Source organism: Chelonia mydas, chromosome 4 (assembly GCF_015237465.2).
Source record: "Chelonia mydas isolate rCheMyd1 chromosome 4, rCheMyd1.pri.v2, whole genome shotgun sequence".
Classification (NCBI taxonomy): Eukaryota; Metazoa; Chordata; order Testudines; family Cheloniidae; genus Chelonia; species Chelonia mydas.
Window position 1 is genome coordinate 51638724 of NC_057852.1, and position 21563 is coordinate 51660286.

Sequence of the window (21563 nt, forward strand, 5' to 3'; positions counted from 1 at the left end):
TCATCAAAAAAAGAAAGAAAAGGAGTACCTGTGGCACCTTAGAGACTAACAAATTTATTTAAGCATAAGCTTTCGTGAGCTACAGCTCACTTCATCGGATGAAGTGGGCTGTAGCTCACGAAAGCTTATGCTCAAATAAATCTGTTAGTCTAAGGTGCCACAAGTACTCCTTTTCTTTTTGCGGATACAGACTAACATGGCTGCTACTCTGAAACCTGTCAAAAAAAGAAAGGAGAACCTGCAGAATCATGCGAAGGGAGAGCAGGGGAAGGACTGTTGAATGCTGAAACACAGTTCAAACAGTTTGTAAATTCTGAGATTTACTCACACCTAAAAAAATAAAATAAAAGGAAGCTCTTCAATGAGAGTACAGATTAAAATCTGACCATCCTATTAAAGGGACACTCAGTCAGAGTCCCCAGATTTTGAGACCTGACCAAGTTTTCAATCCTGGAGGAATGCAGAAGCCCAAGTAAATAAACAAAAGCCCATTAAAGGATAAATCTGTTTGTGCAACATGCTGCCATATCAATTAACAAATACTCAAGCATTCGCTCCTGAAACTTGGTGACAGCATCATTGAGGCTAGACTATTACAAAGTCTATGATAAAAGCACTGCAAAATACATTTACTTCCCTTAGAGGTAGTTTAAAGAGTGCCACAGCCCTCAAAATTCCTTAAAATTTACTAACCCTTATCTGGGGAAGCTATTATAGTTCCACTTTATATTTCCACTTTACAGAGATTAAATGACTTGTCTAAAGCAATACAGGTCCTGATCCAAAGCGCACTAAAATCTGTGTGAAACTTCTCACTGATTTCAATGAAATTCATATCACTCCCATAGTGAGTAACAGTCAGGAACACAATCTAGGAATCCAGTTCTCAGTTCTAACCAAGAGACCACACTTCCGAGACACTCCCAGATCTAATCATTTTATTCTGACTTGCCAAATGAAATGGAAACAAAGTTCCAGTACTAAGTGCTGTTTTTTAGATATAATACTTAATAGCTGTTCTATCTGCCATGATAAAAAAAGCAAAAATGAGTTTTCAATTCAATAAATTGCTCCTACTAGAAAAAAATTAAACCGTTAGTTTGCTGTAAATTCTTTGGAATTCTTTTAACAATTATTGACTTCTGGTCCACCCAGATAGGATTTCTCCAATGCTCATTACCAACATGCTAAACCCCAGCTATCAATGCTATCTGTCTTTCTGCAATAGCTTCTGCACTGAGAAAATGAAAACCTCACAGCGTTAAGCGAACAAGAATTTCAACATTTGTTGTTTCCCCTGCAAAAACACATTAGATCCACAAAGTGTCAGATCAAAGGAAATGGCCCTCATTTTGCTGCAAAAAGTGGTACTGGTGATTCAGTAGGTGGCACTCTTCCCTCATAGTCTGCATTGAACTAAATATGTATATTTCCATCAGCAGGAGTTTGGGATAGCCATATTAATCACAAAGTGTGTGGCAGATCATCCCAAAAGAGTGCCAATACAACTAGATTATACCACTGCATATTCTGTAGCTATTACATATTTTCTAAAATAGTGTTTTTGTTAATATTTAATATAAATTTTAAAACATTTCAATGGGATTTTTTTAATCCCTTCACTTATAAAGCCAGGATCCCTTAGTGAATCCAAGCGTATAGACCTCTGAGGAAGATGAAATAATGCCTGAAAACCTTTTTAAATGATCTAAACTAGGTTTTCTTTGCACAGAAGTGTCACAATGGTAAAGCCCAATAGGGCAAGTCCTTCCAGGGCTAACACACATGCTGTATCTCACTGGAAAGCTATGAACGTGCTCTAATGACTCAGAACCCTATCTGTGATTCAAGAAAGATTTGTCAAAACCAAGTTGTTTTCACAGAAACGGTTCAGTTTCAACAAATCAGCGTTTTCAAGAAAAACTGTTTCATCAAAATACTTCCAATGACCTCTAAGTCATTCTTTACCACCTAGGGATCCCGCCGCCCCCCCTCCCCATAAGGACTCCTCAGGGGACCAATTAAGCCACGTTTACAGCTACTTTGCACTACCACAGCAGCTCAAAGCACCAGGGATGCACGAGTAAATCAGTCTACATCTTTGTGTGCATATTATATGTATAATATAATCTTTGACAGTTGTAGTCCAATATGAAACTGGTTGCACACCATCTGCTGTCACTCTGCTAGTCCCTGAGAACCTTGCTGTCAGTGCTGAATTGTGTAAGGAGTTTCCCAAAAGATACCAAATGTAAAAACGAACCATAAACATGCAAGTAACTCTTGAATACACAACAACCCCACAATACAGCCCAGACAAACAAAATATACATCTAGCCAGGCTCAGGGGGAGAGAGAACTCTCCCCAATAAATCTTGGAAATTGAGAATCCTGTGAGATGACCCCTTCAAATAAGTACAATTACAGGTTAAGTAATTGCTTCTTCTTTAAAAATTCCAGGACTGTCGAATTCTTATTCTTGGAGACTAAATATTTTGACAGATGTTAAGTTAGCCAATACCCAGCAAGATACATGAATTGTTTTTAATATAAAAGATGGGGTAAGAGACACAAGCAGAGTCAGTCTCAAAGAAAAGTGTCCTCAGAAAAATAAACTTTCAAAATATTGGTCAACTAAAGAAGAAGAGATCCCCAGTAGAGAAAACACTCAAGGAGACAAGAGTTTAGACATTCTTCAGAAACAGGTTCTCTAAAAGGCCTAGAACTAGGTCACTTCCCTAAAGTATTCTTCAAGTAATGAAAAGCCAGCTCGAGTGAAGCCAGTAGAAAGGAACAAACTACATCAGCTAAATTTTAATGGAAATTAAGAGGGCTAAGAGGATGTTGAAATGCGAAGTGCCAAAACACAACACAAATGTATTCTTTAAGGGCAACCAAAAATCTGTGACAATCAATGGGGTTCACTGGAATACCAACAAGCAAAGGGAGCAATTAAAGAGCATAAGGACACTGCAGAGAAGTTAAATGATTTATTTACAGTGGTTTTCACCACAGACTTACCTTGGTCACACTACTCCTCCCCCATTCTCCCCCAGACACCTGCTCGCAAACACCAGGCCTCTAGAGCTCTACCCTGATAAGGAACCAGGTAAACAGGAGGGGACTCCTGGATTAGAACAGAGCATGTATCTATGCCCATTCTCCAAAGGAGGAGATTTTGCACTATCAACTACACTAGAGCTGAAAACCATACATGTCTCATCCCGTATGTTGCTATTAAGTTCACTAAACCTTTGTCTCTCCTGAGTTTGGTTAAGACCTTTGCTACCAATTGTACTAGCGGACAGGTGTACAGGAATTTCTCTCCTTTTCTCTTCTTCAACATAAAGAAACTAAAAGAAAAGGAGTACTTGTGGCACCTTAGACACTAACAAATTTATTTGAGCATAAGCTTTCGTGAGCTACAGCTCACTTCGTCGGATGCATTCAGTGGAAAATACAGTGGGGAGATTTATATACATAGAGAACATGAAACAATGGGTGTTACCATACACACTGTAACCAGAGTGATCACTTAAGGTGAGCTATTACCAGCAGGAGAGCAGGGGGGAGGGGGATCTTTTGTAGTGATAATCAAGGTGGGCCATTTCCAGCAGTTGACAAGAACGTCTGAGGAAAAGTGGGGGGTGGGGAGGGAGGATAAACATGGGGAAATAGTTTTACTTTGTGTAATGACCCATCCACTCCCAGTCTCTATTCAAGCCTAAGTTAATTGTATCCAGTTTGCAAATTAATTCCAATTCAGCAGTCTCTCGTTGGAGTCTGTTTCTGAAGTTTTTTTGCTGAAGTATTGCCACTTCTAGGTCTGTAATCGAGTGACCAGAGAGATTGAAGTGTTCTCCGACTGGTTTTTGAATGTTATAATTCTTGATGTCTCATTTGTGTCCATTTATTCTTCTACGTAGAGACTGTCCAGTTTGACCAAAGTACATGGCAGAGGGGCATTGCTGGCACATGATGGCATATATCACATTGGTAGATGTGCAGGTGAACGAGCCTCTGATGGTGTGGCTGATGTGATTAGGCCCTATGATGGTGTCCCCTGAATAGATATGTGGACACAGTTGGCAATGGGCTTTGTTGCAAGGATAGGTTCCTGGGTTAGTGGTTCTGTTGTGTGGTGTGTGGTTGCTGGTGAGTATTTGCTTCAGAAAACAGTATCCCTTACTTAGGGTGATCTTTTCCTTATGCCACAAGCAGAAGTCCAAACCACTTTTTGTTTAGTAAGCAGCAAAAGCATCCATGTTTTGTGTCTTCCACTGGAGGGAGATCTGATATATCACATACTGATTCTGAGGCAACTTGTGAATGCCTACTACCACCACCTTTCTGCTGACTGGAGGGAAGGGGCAGCAAGGAAGGATACTCTATGCATCAGTGGAACTGATGGTGAAAGCATGGCTCTTCTGACCAATTGGTCAAGAAAGAACAACTGGAAGGCTCTAAGGTAGTGACAGTTGGCAACACAGGGGCACGTATGCAAACACACAGATAGGTGATGGTGGTCGTGCACTGACAAGCATTGCCTCGCAGGGCCAAAACACTTCACACTAAAGGCATTCTCTTCCTGCCTCACCTTGTGGACACAAAACCAAGCCTTGTGATGTAAGAAAATATATAATAATTAGTTTTCCACCTAGTTAAGCCAACCACTGAACCTACTGCTAAGGCAGGGTACTTCCTTGTGTATATTTAAGCTACTGCAGAGGGTGAATCCACTACTAATGCAACAAGCTTCTCTGAACATTCAACAGGGAGTCCTTAAATGTATTATTATACAGCGTAAGTGCAGACACACTGTCTTGCTTGCTCTGCCTGACCACAGGCTCTCCAGTGGCAGTGTAACAAAGCATGCGTCCAGCAACAAGCCCACAGGGAGCACAACACCCAGCATGAAGTGAAGTCAATATGTGCAAACAGAATTTCAGATGAAAATAACCATAACGGCAGTTGTTATGGATTATTAAATATTGATATTACAGTAAAACCTAGAGGCCCCAATTAAGGCTTCAATTTACTAGACCCTTTACAAACACATACTAAAACATGGGGTGGAATTCTGGCTCCGCTGACTTCAACAAGGTATTTACAAATCTTGGTATTTTACAATATGTATTTAGTACCAATGCATGAAAGATGTATTGGGATTTTTAGATAAAATGCACTACATTATTTTAAGACTTAATACATGGAAGAAATTACCTTTGCCTTCTCTGGGTTTCTTCTTTATACCTAAATCTGGAGAACCATTGGAAATGGCTGACTGTTGGGTCTTTGGTTTACGGCCAGCTGTAACATTTAAACATTTAAACATAAACTGTGACATTTAAAAAGAAAATTGTAAGACATACATATAATAGAAATAATTAACATCTTATGTCTGAGTGGTAATTCACGTTTCTCATGTTATTTCCCTTATTACATTGTATGGACAAATAGGCCTTTATCAAGTAGGCTAATTTAAAATCTTATATTATTATAAGGTAAGATTATTTATTTTGCAAGTCACAACACTAAGTCACAAACTAATACTAAGTTTGATTGTGGATTTCGTAAGTCAACGTAACTCAGTTCCAGATGAGTTAAATATAAGGTATGCGCTAAACATAAAAATTAACACACTTACAAGTTTGCATTCCTTTGGTCTGATGTCAGTAATAATTACTGCTATATTAATTTAAATATCTTGTCCATTGTATTTTATGCTTCCTTTCAGAAGAACTAATTTGTTTTACAAAAAGATTAATAAATATAAGGAAAACAATTTTTTAAGAAATCTGACCATTGAAATTGTACTTTTTTTTTTTTTTTAACCTATATGGAAAACAGCTCTTACATTAAAAATCCCTTCATTACTATGCAATTGTGGAGCAGAGACACATTTTATAGTAGAAGAACATTATGACACCAATGAAGCAGAGGTCAAAACATGAAGTACTACATCCCTTCATTTCTCTTTAACCTTTTGTCCGTTAAAGGGCTAGAAGCGAGAGTCTGTGCTGTACTTCTAAGAGGCGCAGCACCAAACTCACAGCGCACGCAGAGGGGGAGCTAAGGTGACTGTAAGCCAATTTTCTACTTTCTTGATGTTGGGCTGCTTTCCTTTGTGACTCTCAGAATTATTTAGACAGCCTTTGGGGCCTAAGTTATAGCATCCTCTCCGTGGCTGCCTATGATCCCCCTGCCTGAAATCTCTGCAGTGGTGCATGCTATGGCCATGCCCTGACATGCCTTTCCTGCCCCCAGTAATGCTCCCAACAGGAGGGCTTGCAATGGGGGGGCCTAGGAAGGCAGCTTTACAGTTGATTTCCTCAGGTTCTTGTGCCAAGGGAATCCTTCCCCAGCCAGATTTGGTGCTTTCAGAGCCACTCTATGACCCTTTAACTCAGCATAAAGGGGCCAGAGCAAGGGGTGAAGATCTCACCCTAGGTCAGCAAGCTGAAGAGAGTCTGTGTTTCTGTTCAAGGCTAAAGAAAACTTCAACCAATACCTCTTATATCTTAGTAACATGAACACAAATTACTCCTGAAGAAAAGTATTGTGCATCAAACACTGAAATTTAACAACATGTACTTTTATGGAGGTGCCAGTTGCAGTTCCATAGTTAAGGCAGAATTGAGTCTTACATTTAAAGCAAAAAGAAAAGGAGTACTTGTGGCACCTTAGAGACTAACCAATTTATTTGAGCATGAGCTTTCGTGAGCTACAGCTCACTTCATCGGATGCACTTAAAGCAGGGTATCAAACTCTTTGTAATGTACAAAAAATAGAGCAGATCCCTCCCAAAAATCATAGAACTTACTCTTTGACTATAACTCTGTCTGGTAGCGACACAATAGTAGGTTAGGGAAAAGTGTTTTTAAAAAAGTCTGTTTACTCTAATCTGGGACCACAAACATTAAAATTACTTAATCATAAAGATCACTTCAGGAAGGAGCTACAGTTGTTTGGATGCCTTAACTCTGCATTTCCATACCATGTTTGCATTTCTGTTAAGTTAGCCATAATGAACTCCTTGGATTTATACCGCTTTATCCCTGTACTGTACTTTATCCTAAACTACTGCTGTGTCCTCCATCTTAATGTACTTTTTGTCTGTAAATCTTTAGAAATCTCTGTCATACAGAAGCATCTCTATATATGTGAATGATTCTGGTGCCTCAATGAAAACTGCTATTTTACTAATTGCCACAGGGAAGTCTAGCCTGCTGCCGTCCTCTGAAGGCAGTGCCACTTAGCAGATGCATATGAGTTTGGAGAATTTCAGTGTTTTAAGATGATTTACATTTGCTACATACATTTTTCTATTAAATAAAATATACAAAACTCTTCTTAAAACTGTACAACTCTCCAAATTCATGTATTCCCCTGCTGAGTAGCATTTCCTTCATCAATGGGTGTCAAGCAAACAAGCAAGAAAGTAGCTTCCTCCTTTAATAATTTAATTCTTGTATTTATTTTTTAAAATTGGTGATTTATGGATTTTATAATTTGATGCAATGGTTAAAAAATTTACAAATTAGAGTCCAGTTAGTCACATAATGGAGCTGAAGCTTATAGTGATAATGGAATATTTACAAAAGACATATACTGAGGAGGATTACTGCCCACTGAAGGCACAATTTTAAAGGAAAATACTTTGCTGATGCTATGGTTTAGTCACGCCTGCTTCAACCGAGGCAACAGCTAAACTACTAAATTCAGAGAGGAAGCAGGATTTTTTTAAAAAAATAAAACAATAAAAATGAAAAAGTGGAAAGAAGAGACAGAGACATTCTGTGGAAAGAAGAAAGTCCCAAAAGGCGCACACACACAATTGGCTGCACTGCAGTTGTGTAAGGGCATGGCTACACTTGCAGATATAGAGCACTTTGAGTTAAACCAGCCTTCGTAGAGCGCAGTAGGGAAAGTGCTGCAATCTGTCCACACTGACAGCTACAAGCGTACTGGCATGGCCACATTAGCAGATCTTGCAACGGCCAGAGAGAGCAGTGCATTGTGGTAGCTATCCCAGCATTCAAGTGGCTGCAACGTGCTTTTCAAATAGGGGTGGGTGGGGTGGAGTGTGACAGGGAGTGTGGTGTGTGTATGTGGGAGGAGAGAGAGTGGGTTGGGGGGGGGGGGGCTGAGAGTATGTCAGCATGCTGCCTTGTAAGTTCAGACAGCAGCAGACACCCCTGTCCCCCGCCTCTCTCTCTCACACACAGCATTCCACACTAATGGTTGCTTTGTCTCAGAGCAGATAAGCATGCCGCCTGTCAGAAACGGAGCTTTCAAAGGGCATACCCGCATTCCTACAGCAAGTTCAAAACAATGACAAGAGTGGCCACTTGACTTAAGGGGATTATGGGTCATATGGTTTCCGGAGGCTGATCAGAGCTCAGTAATGCAACATCTCGTTCACACTGACGCCCGGGCGTTTCAGCCAAGGCGCAAAAAGCGTTAATCTTCTCGCTGAGGTGGAGTACCAGGAGCGCCCTAGCCGTGGAGTCAGAGCACTCTACGTACCTTGCCAGTGTGGACGGGTAGTGAGCTAGGGCGCCCGGGGCTGCTTTAATGAGCTCTACCTAGCAAGTGTAGCCAAGCTCTCAGTCTTTCCGACCAACAATTAGACATTCAAGTTACTGGCACCAAAAACGTGGCCTGCTTGAAGGTTAACTGCTAAGACAGCTTTAGTAACATGACCCAACTCCGGTAAATCTGGCTGTTTGATAGAGAGAGATTTTGGAGGGTTGTAGATTTTATTTTTCACTGGATATCTGAAGCATCAAAATGGCTGAACAGAGTATTGTTGTAGCTACTGCAGAACTCATTATGGCATTTGGATTTTGACAAAGTTATTTTTCTCCTCATGGTGCTGACAGCAAGAACAATCTTACTACTATATTCAGAAAATAAGCCACAGCTAATGATGGCAAAATGGAGGTACTACTGGAAGTTCAACTACAGTGTCTTAGGTGTTGTTTACACTAAAATCTTAAATTGACCTATATTAGGTCGACGTACAGCCACACTACCCTCTTTGGGTCCGTGATGCGTGTCCTCACCGGCAGTGCTTCCACCAACCTCAGAGAGGCAGTGTGAGGAGCTGAAAGTCCAGTCTCTCAGCTCTGCTGGCAGCTCCCCACAGGCTACTGGGCTCCTGGCAGGCTGCACCCCACCTCAGCTCCTCATTCCCCATTGGGAGCAGGGGAAGCCGCCCGGGGCTTCTCACCTCCCCATTCCCTGCTAGGAGTGCAGTGGAGGGGTTGGGGGGGAAGCCGCCCGTGGCTTCTTGCCCCCAGGAGTGGGATCCAGGTGCCTCGGCTTCTCAGCCCCTCGCTTCCCCCTCTGGGAGTCGGGCAGCCTTGTCAATTTGACAAGACAGCCAACAGCCAGGAGCAGGCACCCAGCCTCCTGGGCTTCTTGCCCTGGCTCCCAGCTGTGAGCAGGCTCCAGCTACCCAGCTCTCCAGGAAAGCGGGGAACAGTTGTGCTCTAGCTGCCCAGCTTTCTTGTCAATTTCACACTCCCATCCCATTTCTGCTGGAGAAATGAAAGCTCCATGAAAGCCATGACAAGAGAGCTAACAGCCCATGTAAGTAACAGAGTGTCTACACAGACACTGTGTCACCCTAGCTACACCATCATAAGCCCTATGCCTCTCATGGAGGTGGAGTTATTATCTCAGTGTTCTGGGGCACTTACATTGGAAGGACATGGCTGTAGTGTAGACACTGACATGATTCGGTTGATGTAAGCTGCCTTACATCAATCTAACTGTGAATTGTACACCAGGCCTTAGCATCTAGTGTGAGCTGTGAACCTCAGCCCTAGTAGGAGGAAAAGGAGCATGTTTCAGCCTATAAAGTCCCTGTCACAAGGACCCACCCACAAACACTTTCAATGAAACACCTGGCGCTAATGTGCATTCTACAGTTCTTAAACCCCCCTCTCCACCCCAGGCAATAATTTATACAGATGTCATTTCCTCTCATGGTGGCCTGAACTTGTTTCTGATGTGGCATTTGGAATTATTTGAAATGGTATTTAAGGCAACCATATATTAAAAACAGTATCTTTAAAAGGGCCCTTAGATAAGCAAGAATGTCTAACACACCAAGATTTTCACAGGTTTCAACTATTAAAATGTTTCAAAAAACTTAGAATTTTATTTATATTTGAGATACTCTTTGTGACTTATGGAAGAAATTATACATATTCCAGAGAATATTTACAAACAAATTCTGTCTTGAATCCTTTAATTTTTTCCAGCGTTGCCTCCTTTTCTTATCCTTATTTTTTCAATCTTTTTTCTTATGATTTAACAAACCATATTCTTTTGCTTATGCTTTCCCCCTTCTTTTATTGCACGCTCACAGCTCAGAGTTCACTTTGTACACATTAGCATATGAGTGGGGATACTGTCAAAACTATCTCCACCTGAACCAGAAACTCTGCATACAATACTTTGGACTAGGGATAAAATATGCTTAAAATCTCTTACTTTAAATAAAAGTCATGTGTACCTTTTTTCTTTTTCATTGGCTCACGGATATCAGGGGATGTTGGAACAGGAGACATATCCATTGGTTCAGACTCCTCGGTTGACACCTCCACTACAGTCTCTGTTATCACATCTGGCCTCATCGCAGCATGGATAAACTCTGGGGTTGACACACATGGAGGGACAAAGACTTCCACTAAAGAAAAAAAATGCACAAGATAAAGTTTCTACCCAGCTCCTTTATTATGTCGTAAATCAAATTATTTACAGCAAAGAACCTGGAAGGGACCTAAGATTCAGGGACCAAATCATGCAAACTTTACATAATTTGTCACTCAGGAGCTCTATCCAGTCCCCAAAACATGCATATACAAGTCAATGTTATTAGGCATATGGCAAGGACAGGTATCTAAAAGTTCAATCTAGGTCTCACTAAAGTCAGTAAGAATGTTGCTATTCACATCAGAGGGAGCAGCAACTTGTCTAAAGGGCAGAAATAAGACTAGAGACTTAAACTGTTTGCTGCAAGGTCAGTAACATTCTTTCTTAACATAGTAAGAAAGCATTCTACAATATTAAAAATAAGTGAAAGATAAATGGCTGCATTTTAAATCAGATACGTTTAAGTACTAGTGAAACTTTCCACGTTCCTCTTTAAAGCCCAAATTTAACTTTTTCAAAAATGGGTAGGAGTTAAGATGTGGCATTTTGATATTTACTGACGTTAATGGCCCACCAGCAGTTCTATCATACACTCCTATTTTCATAAGTTTATAACTTATCCATGATTACAAACTACCATAGAACTCAACACACCATTAAGTTTAATCAAAATGTTACACATGCATATAGGAGTCCCCTTTGTCCCCACTTAAAACTATGAAACTGTTTAAAATTCAGCATATTAAAAAAAAGAGATTAGCTTACAATTTTAGTTGTATTTTTGCACATGTATTTCAAAAATCGTTTTTTGGTGAATTTTTGAAGACTGGTCATCTAAAATGTACATTCAGGCTTATAAGTATTTTTTGTTATTTATTAAAAGTAGCCAGATTACCTTTTTTCAGCTACTGGACATGAACTATTGTCCTCACTTGATTAATTGATTTTCATGTATAACTTGTATCACCCCCTAGCACAGGTTGTATGCTACATTATATCACCCAACAAACTATATAGTACATAATGTCTCCAAAGGAGTCATTATGGTTTACCTGGTTGGAAATCCATTTTTTTTTAATAAATACAGATTCAGCCAAGGAGCCGTAACTGTTCTAAATAGGACTCTAATAGAGTTAGGGGGCAACTATACATTTGTTATATATTTACACGATAGGAAAATTTCTCAAGCAAACATTAAAATATAGCAAAACTCATGAGAAACTTATAATCCTTAAATTTTATTACAGTACTTGAAAAAGAGATAAACTTAGCTACTAAGAACTATGGCCCCAAACCCATAGACACTTAAACTCATGCACAATTACACATGAGCAGCCCTAATGAAGGGAACAGGGCTAATCACATGCATAAAGTTGAGTACATGCTTATGTTTTTGCAGGATATGTTACTATGGATTGGATTTCAACCACAAAAACAAAATTCAAAGTCAAGTTGCAATTAATGAGTTACACTTTTGATATATACATATTTAAACAAAAAATATCCAAGTTGTGTTAAATATTTTTAATTGATTTTAGAATGGCCTAAATTGAGGGAACAAAAAAAATCATCTCACATCTTTTGAAAGTGGCTTCTTTCCCAAGCATTCAAATGATTTCTACATTCACCAAGTATCCAAACTTTATAATGTGACAGATTCCCATTTGTCTTTATTACAGGTGGGGCTCAGAGCAGTGCTTATTATTAAGGTTCCCACACTTTCCAACTGTTTTCAGATGCTTGTAACTTTGCAAAACTCTTAACAATTTGGGCTGAAATTTTCATGCCAGGTGTCCAGCTCAGGCTGAATTTTTTGGGAATATTTCAGCCACAGCAATTCAGTCATTTCCAAAAATAAGGCTATGGGGAAATATGCTGTTTTGTCCATATAAAAAAAAATCTGGCAACTTTTTTGTTTTCGTAGCTCCTGTGCTCATCCACTTTGGAAAAGCGACTTGAAATTTGGCAAGGGGTGGGGGACGACTTTATGTCAGGGACGTGCCTTTTCTGTTCCTGTGAAAATACACCCAAATTTGGCCAAGTTATAAACCTCAAGAATCGTGGTTCACAAAACTCAGTAGAGACTTGCTAGAGCTTCACAGTTAAATTCCCTGAAGATTCCACCTGCACTGAGCATGCTCTAGCCTGGGTTCCGGCAGGACTTTCCCTGCAATTGCAGCTGAGTTGCCACTGGAACAGAGGTCAGAGAATCTGTCTCTCCTGTGCACTCAATGCTTCACCTGCTGGGCCCAGGCAGCATGGAGGCGGAAACTGCCCTATTCTTCTAGTGAAGAGGAGACAAGAGCCAGAACCAGAGGAGGGAGGGGAGTAGACTGAGACCAGGACCCTGGGGGCAGGGAGAGAGCAATCTTAATTAGGCCTCCATGTGCATAGGGATTATGATACAGTCTTTAATTATGACCACATGCTATTTTTTCCACAAGATCCCTGCGTCATTCAGTTCACCAAATGAATGGTCCTCGTTTAATAAGCAGCTATTCAATATTTTGGTTTCAATGTATTGTTTAAACGAGCGATCCCATGCCTTACTTACTGTACACTATTCAAACCCAACTCCAAAGACAGAATTATCTTCGTGGGCTTTCCTATGGCACTCATCATTATGCTGAGTGCTTCACAGATATTAAATTATTTTCACAACACGCCGTAGACATGAGGAAGTATGGTTATCCACATTTTATAGATGGGGAACTGAGGCACAGCGAGATTAAGGTCAAAAGTATCCACTAATTTTGGGTGCCCTAGGTGAGATGCCTAGGACCTGATTTTTCAGAGTGCTTAGCATTATATAGCATTTTATATATTCAAAGCACAGCTTCTATACATGTGAGTTGCAGCTGTGGGCACTCAATACTTCTGTACATCAGACCAAAGGGTTGCAAGTCAGGCACCCAGAAAATAAGGAACACACAGTTAGTGAACACCTGTGAAATGTTTGGTTAAAGTGATTTGCCTAGCATCACAGAGGGAGGGACAGAATCCAATTATCTAGGGCAGCATTCAACTGCCTTAACCATGAGATCATACTTTCATCTCCTACAATCTTCTGCCTCACTAGCTATACACCTTCCAACTTCTTCAACAAATGAAGCAGGAGTCCTACAGACAACAGACTCCTTCATTATACAACCCTGATTTATCTCCAGAGTAGGTCCATCCTGTGCAAAAAAAAATAGTAATGATATGACCACATAAAGACTGTATCATAACATATACACACAAGGGGTCCAAATTAATATGGCATCGACAACTTACATTCTGGCATTTCCTAACTTTTGAGTGCTTGACTTTGCAGCCTCACTAATGTTCTTTTAATGTAGTTTGTGTGGTTGTGTAATTATACTAAGATACATCAGAGGTGCTGAGAACCCCCAGTTCCCACTGAGTTCAACGAGAGTCTTCGATACCCAGCACTTCTGAAAATTAGACCCACGCCTTCTGTGTCTGATTTAGTCTCCTTTGTAATAAAATGGAAAAGTTAGACTGGAATTCTCTTGCAGGAATGTAACTTGGTTCTCTATCAGGCAAATTAGGGGTCAGGCTTAGAACAATTTATGAAACAAACTAGAAACAAAGCTGACTGGTGTAAGTTTCATGTCTGCAATTTTTTACGCCCAAAAAAGTTTTATGTATAAATCTAGCTAAAAATGTCATACTTTAGCCTTTATAAAAGAGAAAAAAATCATCATGTATCTCCATTGTGTGTGACTGAAGGGATAACCTATTTAAAGAGTCATGGACACTGAATGGACCATGTCTAACAGAAAGCACTATTTACAACGGTTTTAGAACTACCTCAATGCTTTTGAGCCTCAGCTCATTAGGATGAGAAAGTTTCTAGAAGTGAGACATTCCATCTGAAGGAAGAATTCACTGTCACTTCATAAAAGTACCACGGTGCCTATTGCTTTGCAAGGAAATAAGCGTTAGGCAAAGACTTTTCAAAGCTATCCTACCGTTAAAACTAACTAATGTGCCAAGACCCTCCCTCAGAAGGGTGAAAATTGTTAGGAGTATATCCCTTTCAGGACAGAGACACCAAATAAAACCTCTCACAAACCTGGGGAACTAAAACAAATCAAACAATTGTTTTGAAATGAGAAAACAAAAATGTATTTAACATCTTACAGTCCTCAATATAAGCAAGCTCCTTGTAAATCTGGTTATTAAATTAGTGAAGGGAGAAAGATCTTATACAATATGCAACTGTGGTTGACATACCAGGACTCCTGGCATCTCTCAAGCAGGTAGGAGACTCCATATGAAGCAAAGCCTCTGCAGCTTCAATTGTTTTATCTGTGCAGTGCACATTGCTGCCATGAACTGATGCTTCCACTGCAAAATAATACAAAACATAATCATACAAGGTTATTTATAAGAGGGTCACAGGTGCTGTAATACAACCTCCTTACATGATTCAACATATATTTGAATTGTGTTGTACAAGGTGAAACCCAAGAGAAATCTGACAGATGTCATTACACCAAGGGCTTCACGCTAACAACAATAAAACATGTTTTAGATAGATCAAAGGCAACTAGAAACCAATGTCCCCACTTCTTAAACTGGATTTTGGTTAGTCAGTGAGAATACAGTTCCTGGTAGGTAACTAAGGGATTACAAGATAGGCCTTTGAGATTTGACTTCTGCCTTAATTTTAAACCAGAAAAAACTGATTTTTAATAAGGATGGTTATAGATAAACCGTTGTCTACACAAGGAGTTACTATTTAGATGCATAGCCAAGCACTGTCCCATTAAAGCCCAAGAGTCACCTAGTAATGTTTTCAGTTCATTTGGGCAGAACAGGTAAACAACAAAAAATTTAGTCTGCATAACAGATCTATCTGATTCTATGTTCTATTACCTCACCTTAACTACAACTTCACAGAGATGGGGGTTAGCAGTTTTCTACTATGCAGCTTTACGCTGTGAAGTGAGAGCTGGTAAGAGAGAACGAACTACTAAATGTTTCGCTTTCAACTTAAATCTTGCAAACACCAAGTTATTAAACAAAAAGTTTTAAAATTAAATCTAGCTGTAGCATACATTTCAAATTATACCTTGACACAGGACACGTGTGTTAACATGAGCACAGCAATAGCATTTTTTCTAATAATAAGCAAGCTGAATTTTAAGTTTAAAATATCACTACATTCAAGGCCAATTCTCTACTCCTCTCCCTTGGACAAGGTTTTTAAAACCAGCAACTACATAAACACCTGTTGCACACACTGACACTCTCACCAAGGTACCCTGTCCCTCTCCAGTTACTCTTTCCATTTATGGAAATCTGCTCAAAGCTAAATCGTTCCTGCAAGGCAGCCAATGTCTGAGTGAATCTATCTTTAGAGTAAGCAGAGTCACCTATCTCCAGCGTCAATGAACTAAAGAGGATTCAACTAGTAACTCTACTGGAACTTCAAGACACCTATCCAATTACTAAACATTCTGGTGAACAACCTGACATCACTTAACTAAAAAGTAGGGAAAATACCCAAACTATGAACTATTACATCTGGTGCAGGAAAAATAAATTGTTCAGATATATACAAAGTTATGTGATACATGGGGGGGGAATAAGGTCTCTTTCTAGCATGGTCTCCAGTTAATGTTACTAAAAGGCAGGGACTGAGAAATATACCAAACACCTACTTGCCAAAGGACTAAACATACTAGTCCAGAAGCACATATGAGAAGGGCATTATCAGCAAGGCCCTGGGACAATGCAGTGCCTTGATGAAAAACCTAGCTCCCCAATCAGCTGGCTACTGACATTTCTAAGAAGGAACTGATCCTGGACTCTAGTTATGGGCTTATCTTTTTGGAGTAGTAGGTGCCTGGTAAATTTGATGTTCCATCACTACTCTATAGCAGCCGGAAAGGAAAAAAAAAAGCCCACTCCAGAGCATCCAGATTGCTGTGAGTTGAAATAGTCTCCACTACTTACTCATCCCCCCTCAACCTTAGCCGCTGTAAGAAGAGGAGGAAGGAATTCTCCACTACCCTCCCCACCTTCCCATGGCTGCTATTTTTGGACCCTCCTGCCTCTGCTGCTGCTCCTGCTAACATTTTCCCAAGCAGCAGCAACTTGAAATTGACATGATTCTGCCAGTTTCACCGGTGTCCAGTATTCTGAAGAGCAGCAATGAAAATTGACCAGTTTTGCACTGTCACTGTCCCCACACACGCAAAACAAACCTCTGTGTAAAAGCTTCCATTATACAGAAGTTGATGGCTCAGCCCCCACACTCAATAGGTAAAACTTTCCACCAGTCAGTCATAAGTAGAAATAAGAAAAGGAGTACTTGTGGCACCTTAGAGACTAACCAATTTATTTGAGCATAAGCTTTCGTGAGCTACAGCTCACTTCATCGGATGCATACTGTGGAAAGTACAGAAGACGTTTTTATACACACAAACCATGAAAAAATGGGTGATTATCACTACAAAAGGTTTTCTCTCCCCCCACCCCACTCTCCTGCTGGTAATAGCTTATGTAAAGTGATCACTCTCCTTACAATGTGTATGATAATCAAGGTGGGCCTTCTCCCCCCCCAACCCCCCCCGAAAAAAAACCCCACTCTCCTGTTGGTAATAGCTTATCTAAAGTGATCACTCTCCTTACAATGTGTATATTGGGGTGGAGGTGTTGGCGGGGGGGGGGGGGGAGAATACCTAGATTTGTGCTGGAAATGGCCCACCTTGATTATCATACACATTGTAAGGAGAGTGATCACTTTACATAAGCTATTACCAGCAGGAGAGTGGGGTGGGGGGAGAGAAAACCTTCTGTAGCGATAATCACCCATTTTTTCATGGTTTGTGTGTATAAAAACGTCTTCTGTACTTTCCACAGTATGCATCCGATGAAGTGAGCTGTAGCTCACGAAAGCTTATGCTCAAATAAATTGGTTAGTCTCTAAGGTGCCACAAGTACTCCTTTTCTTTTTGCAAATACAGACTAACACGGCTGTTACTCTGAAACCTGTCATAAGTAGAAATGCTATTCAATCAACTAATTATACAATTTCAATTCCACACCAGTCTGGAAACTAAAAATGCAAAGTTATATTTAATGCCGTGTTGCAGCAGTGTTGGTCCCAGGATACTAGTTATATTTTAGATAAAATAGACCCTAAAAAGCTTCCAAACAAGATCTCAAAATTATTCTGATACTTTCCCCTGTGGTCAGCTGTGAAAATTTTCATTTTGTTTTCATTTGCTTTGTCTTAGGAATTATTGTTTGCGGTATTGCTAGTTAGCAGCCTATACCTTTTCAAGATTTATTGTTCTGTACATAAATGCATTATATGAATACAAAACAATTTATGATGGATTTAAGTTCTAAGTAAACTAATTTATACTACTTCTAATTTAATAAAATTGTGTACATCTGTATAAATTTCACATCTGAAGCTGTTAGTCATTTTTTACAGGTGGTACTGGGTTCTGCTCTGCAGTTGAGGAGCACTTGACCTATCACAGGAGCAGAGGCACAAAAGATAGCTTCAAATCACTTTTGCACATCCACAGTACTGGGGCTGTTTGGGTGCCAGTATAGTCCCAGCTGTACGTAAGAGCAGAGGTTCTCAACCTTTTTCTTTCTGAGTCCCCCGCCCCCCAAAAAATGCTATAAAAACTCCACAGCCCACCTGTACCAAAACAACTGTTTTTCTGCATATCCAGTAAATTAAAAGCTGTATTAAATGGCTAGTTACACAGTTAAACACACACAAACAATATATTTTAAAAAATGGACAATAGAAGCACAAAAATTAAAAAACTGAATTTTTTTTTTTTATTCTGTGAAACTTGTTGAGGGTGCTAATCAACAATTCTGTCAAGACATGGGGTAGTATCTTTGACATGCACAGGTCATGGTCAATGTTCATCCTGATTTGGTACTTCATTTTCATTGATGTCATGGCTGAAAATCTGGCTTTGCATAAGTAGATGGTATTAAAGGGGATCAAAATTTTCAGCGCAGCAGAAGCAGCATTGATGAATACATCAGAACACTCATATCAAAATGTCTCCAGAAGCATGTATTTGAACCTGGTTCTGAGGGAGCTGTCTGACAAAATGTCAGTGAGCTCTTCTAACAGTTCTGATGGCATGGGAATGGAAGTTTATCTTCAGCGCTCTCACTGTAGCCCACATGTGTGTAGCCGTTTCTTCTTTTGTGAGTTCGGGAAAATAATCATTAAATTTGTTAAGCAGACTAGACAGATGCGCTGCTAGCTGAGGTTTAATTACGTCCAAGTCAATGTTTCATTCCTGAATAAAAGAATGTATGAGCTCAAATATATCAGTAGCGCCCCCACAGACATGAACTTTCCAAAGTTGTAGTTTTCTTTTGAATGCCTTAATTCTTTCACGGTGGGCAATAAAATTAATGTTCCCATCTTGCATAGTTTCATTCATCTTATTCATTGAATATGTCTGTAAGGTAACTCAGTTTTGCCAGCCACACGTGATCTCAGCAAGTTCAGGATTCTTATCATCTAAGAAAGTACGTAACTCTTCCTTGAGATTAAATATATGGGCAAGCATTCTGCCTCAAGATAGCCATCTCACCTCTGTATGCATGACCAAGGAATGGTGCTCTGTACCCACTTCCTCACAAAGTGCAGCAAAACAGCTGGAGTTTGTTGCTCTGGATTTAATAAAATTAATGAGTTACCGCTGCATTCAGAACACTGTGAAGACTTGGTTCAATATCTTTTGAGGCAAGCACCTCCTGGTGTAGAAAGCAGCGTGTCCAAATAGCGCAGGGTACAAAGGCTTTTATTTTTTGCATAACACCAGACTGCTTTCTGGTCACTGCTGTGGCTCCATCAGTGCAGACCTGAATGCAATTAGTTCAACTGATTTTGGTGAAATCATAAAATCATCTAACAGTCTGAAAATGTCATCTGACTTTGTTGTTGCCTTGAACTCTTTGCAAAACAAAAAATCTTCATTTCCTTATTCCACACACACACACACACACACACCAAACACAGGCAAGTAAATGGGACATTTTCTAAATGTCTGTGGATTCATCTAGTTGTATAGCAACATCATTGTCACGCAGCCAATCAATACACTGTGAGACTATGTCTTCTGACATAGAAGTGATCGGTTGTTTGACAGTGTCATTTGACATTGGCATTTTTGTCAGTACCTTGGCCTTCTCCTCTCCAAACACTTCCTTTGTTATTTCAATAGCACACGACATTATCAAAGTCTCAGCAATTGTTTGTGATTTTTTTGTTTTAGCAATTTTCTGCGCTACTATGAAGGATAACCTTAAAAGCTTTTTATCCACAGTAGTTATGGATTGCATTACTGCTTTAGTACCAAGCAGTTCCTCGGCCTTTCGCTTATCCTTATATAGTTCATGTTTTGTAATTAAATGTCTCTGTAATTTGGAGGGCGTCAAACATTCATTGGACAGTACTTGTGCACAAATTTCACACTGCGGTTGAGGTACATCTCCACTTCAAGAATAAAACCAAAATTCAAATAGACGTCTTTGTATTTCCTAAATTTTGCAAGGCTAATAGCTTTATGTTTCTTAGTCACATCACCTCCTCTGTGTTCTTCACCCCTTATGGTAGATGAACATGTTGAAGGAAGTTCAGTATTATCACTCTGTGGGTTTGTTGTTTTGAAGCTGATGGTCAAATTAAAAATGTATCCATATTTGATATATATTGTTTACGTTTACAACAATTTTCCCTGTCTTGTGTAACTTGTCCTGCTCCCACTGAAATAGATCCTTTACACCTGGTAAATGGAGCTATGTAACCTGCAAGGCTGGTGTTAGACTCACTGGGCCCAGGGAAGAAGCAAACTGGAGTGACCCTTGCATGCTCGTCTCTGGAGGAGGAGCAAGTGCTGGGTGAGAAGACACTGAGGCTGACCTACAGGCGGGGTTGCCCCCATCCCAGGGGCTGATGATGAAGATTGAGCCCCACCTCCCAGGGGCATAGGCTTTGGATTCAGCCCAATGTCAACTGTCATTAAATAATAACTGTCCTCTCCCATTGTCTGATCACCCCCCATAATTTCCCCAAACTGAAAATTGATAAAAATATAAAAATTCTTAAAAATTAACACTGATCAGTTTAAATTATTAAAAACAAAAAACCCTGAATTCTGCCAAACCTAAGTACACTATTTTTTAAAATTCCTCTCATCTACCTCTGCATACGTACTATGTGTGTAAAATTCTGTAAAGTACTTAAGTAACCATATAAAAGCATCAGACCAAACATTACAATGTCCCCATCTTGATGGACAAAAAGGGTGTTAGTTTAATCAAGTTAGCTTAAGATGATCTAAAAGCCCTTTTAAACATTCGTTAAGACAGAGGTCATCGCCTTTAAAGCCATGTTAGCTAGCCATGCTCTCCCCTAGGCTTCAACACAGCCATCTAACACAGCTTCAAAACTGTTAGTCTGCCTAAAGAGCATTAAGAGGGCTTTTCAAACATGCAAAGTTAATATAACGGAACACACACAATTGCAGGGAGAAAAAAAAAAATCACCCTATATGGTAATTTTCACTTCTTAATGCCAAACATGTACATTTGTGCTTGATCTCTTAAGAGGCACAGTCCAGAACTCACAGCCCAGGCGGAAGACAGGTGCTTTTTGTCCTCCTCCCAGGCATTTCTGGGGAGTTGGAGCAGCCCTTGTGGTAATTCAGATAGCTCTGACGATCAGTCTCAATTACAGTAATGTGTCTCAATCTCTGCAGCACTCCCATTCCAACCCCTTCTTTGGCACCGGCTTGTGAGAGGTCCCAGGATGGCAGCTTTATGGCTATGTTCCACCGTTCCTGTGCTGGAGGAATCCTTCCCTTCCTGAAACCATTTTAGAGCCC

At 40.0% G+C, this 21563-nt stretch overlaps 1 protein-coding gene across 7 annotated transcripts in view; it reads right to left on the reverse strand.

Moving 5' to 3' along the window:
• Window positions 1-21563, reverse strand: part of ELF2 (E74 like ETS transcription factor 2) — a 62576-nt gene that overhangs the window by 5645 nt on the left and 35368 nt on the right. For 6 of the 7 annotated variants that reach the window (XM_037897220.1, XM_037897219.2, XM_037897218.2 and 3 more), the window contains 3 exons: window positions 14911-15024; window positions 10529-10702; window positions 5224-5310 (listed from right to left, as the gene is read on the reverse strand). In XM_037897220.1, the coding sequence (XP_037753148.1) occupies window positions 5224-5310; window positions 10529-10702; window positions 14911-15024 (375 nt within the window). Of the gene's footprint in view, window positions 1-5223; window positions 5311-10528; window positions 10703-14484; window positions 14585-14910; window positions 15025-21563 lie in introns of those variants that run through there. The other variant, XM_037897223.1, reaches the window with a different exon arrangement.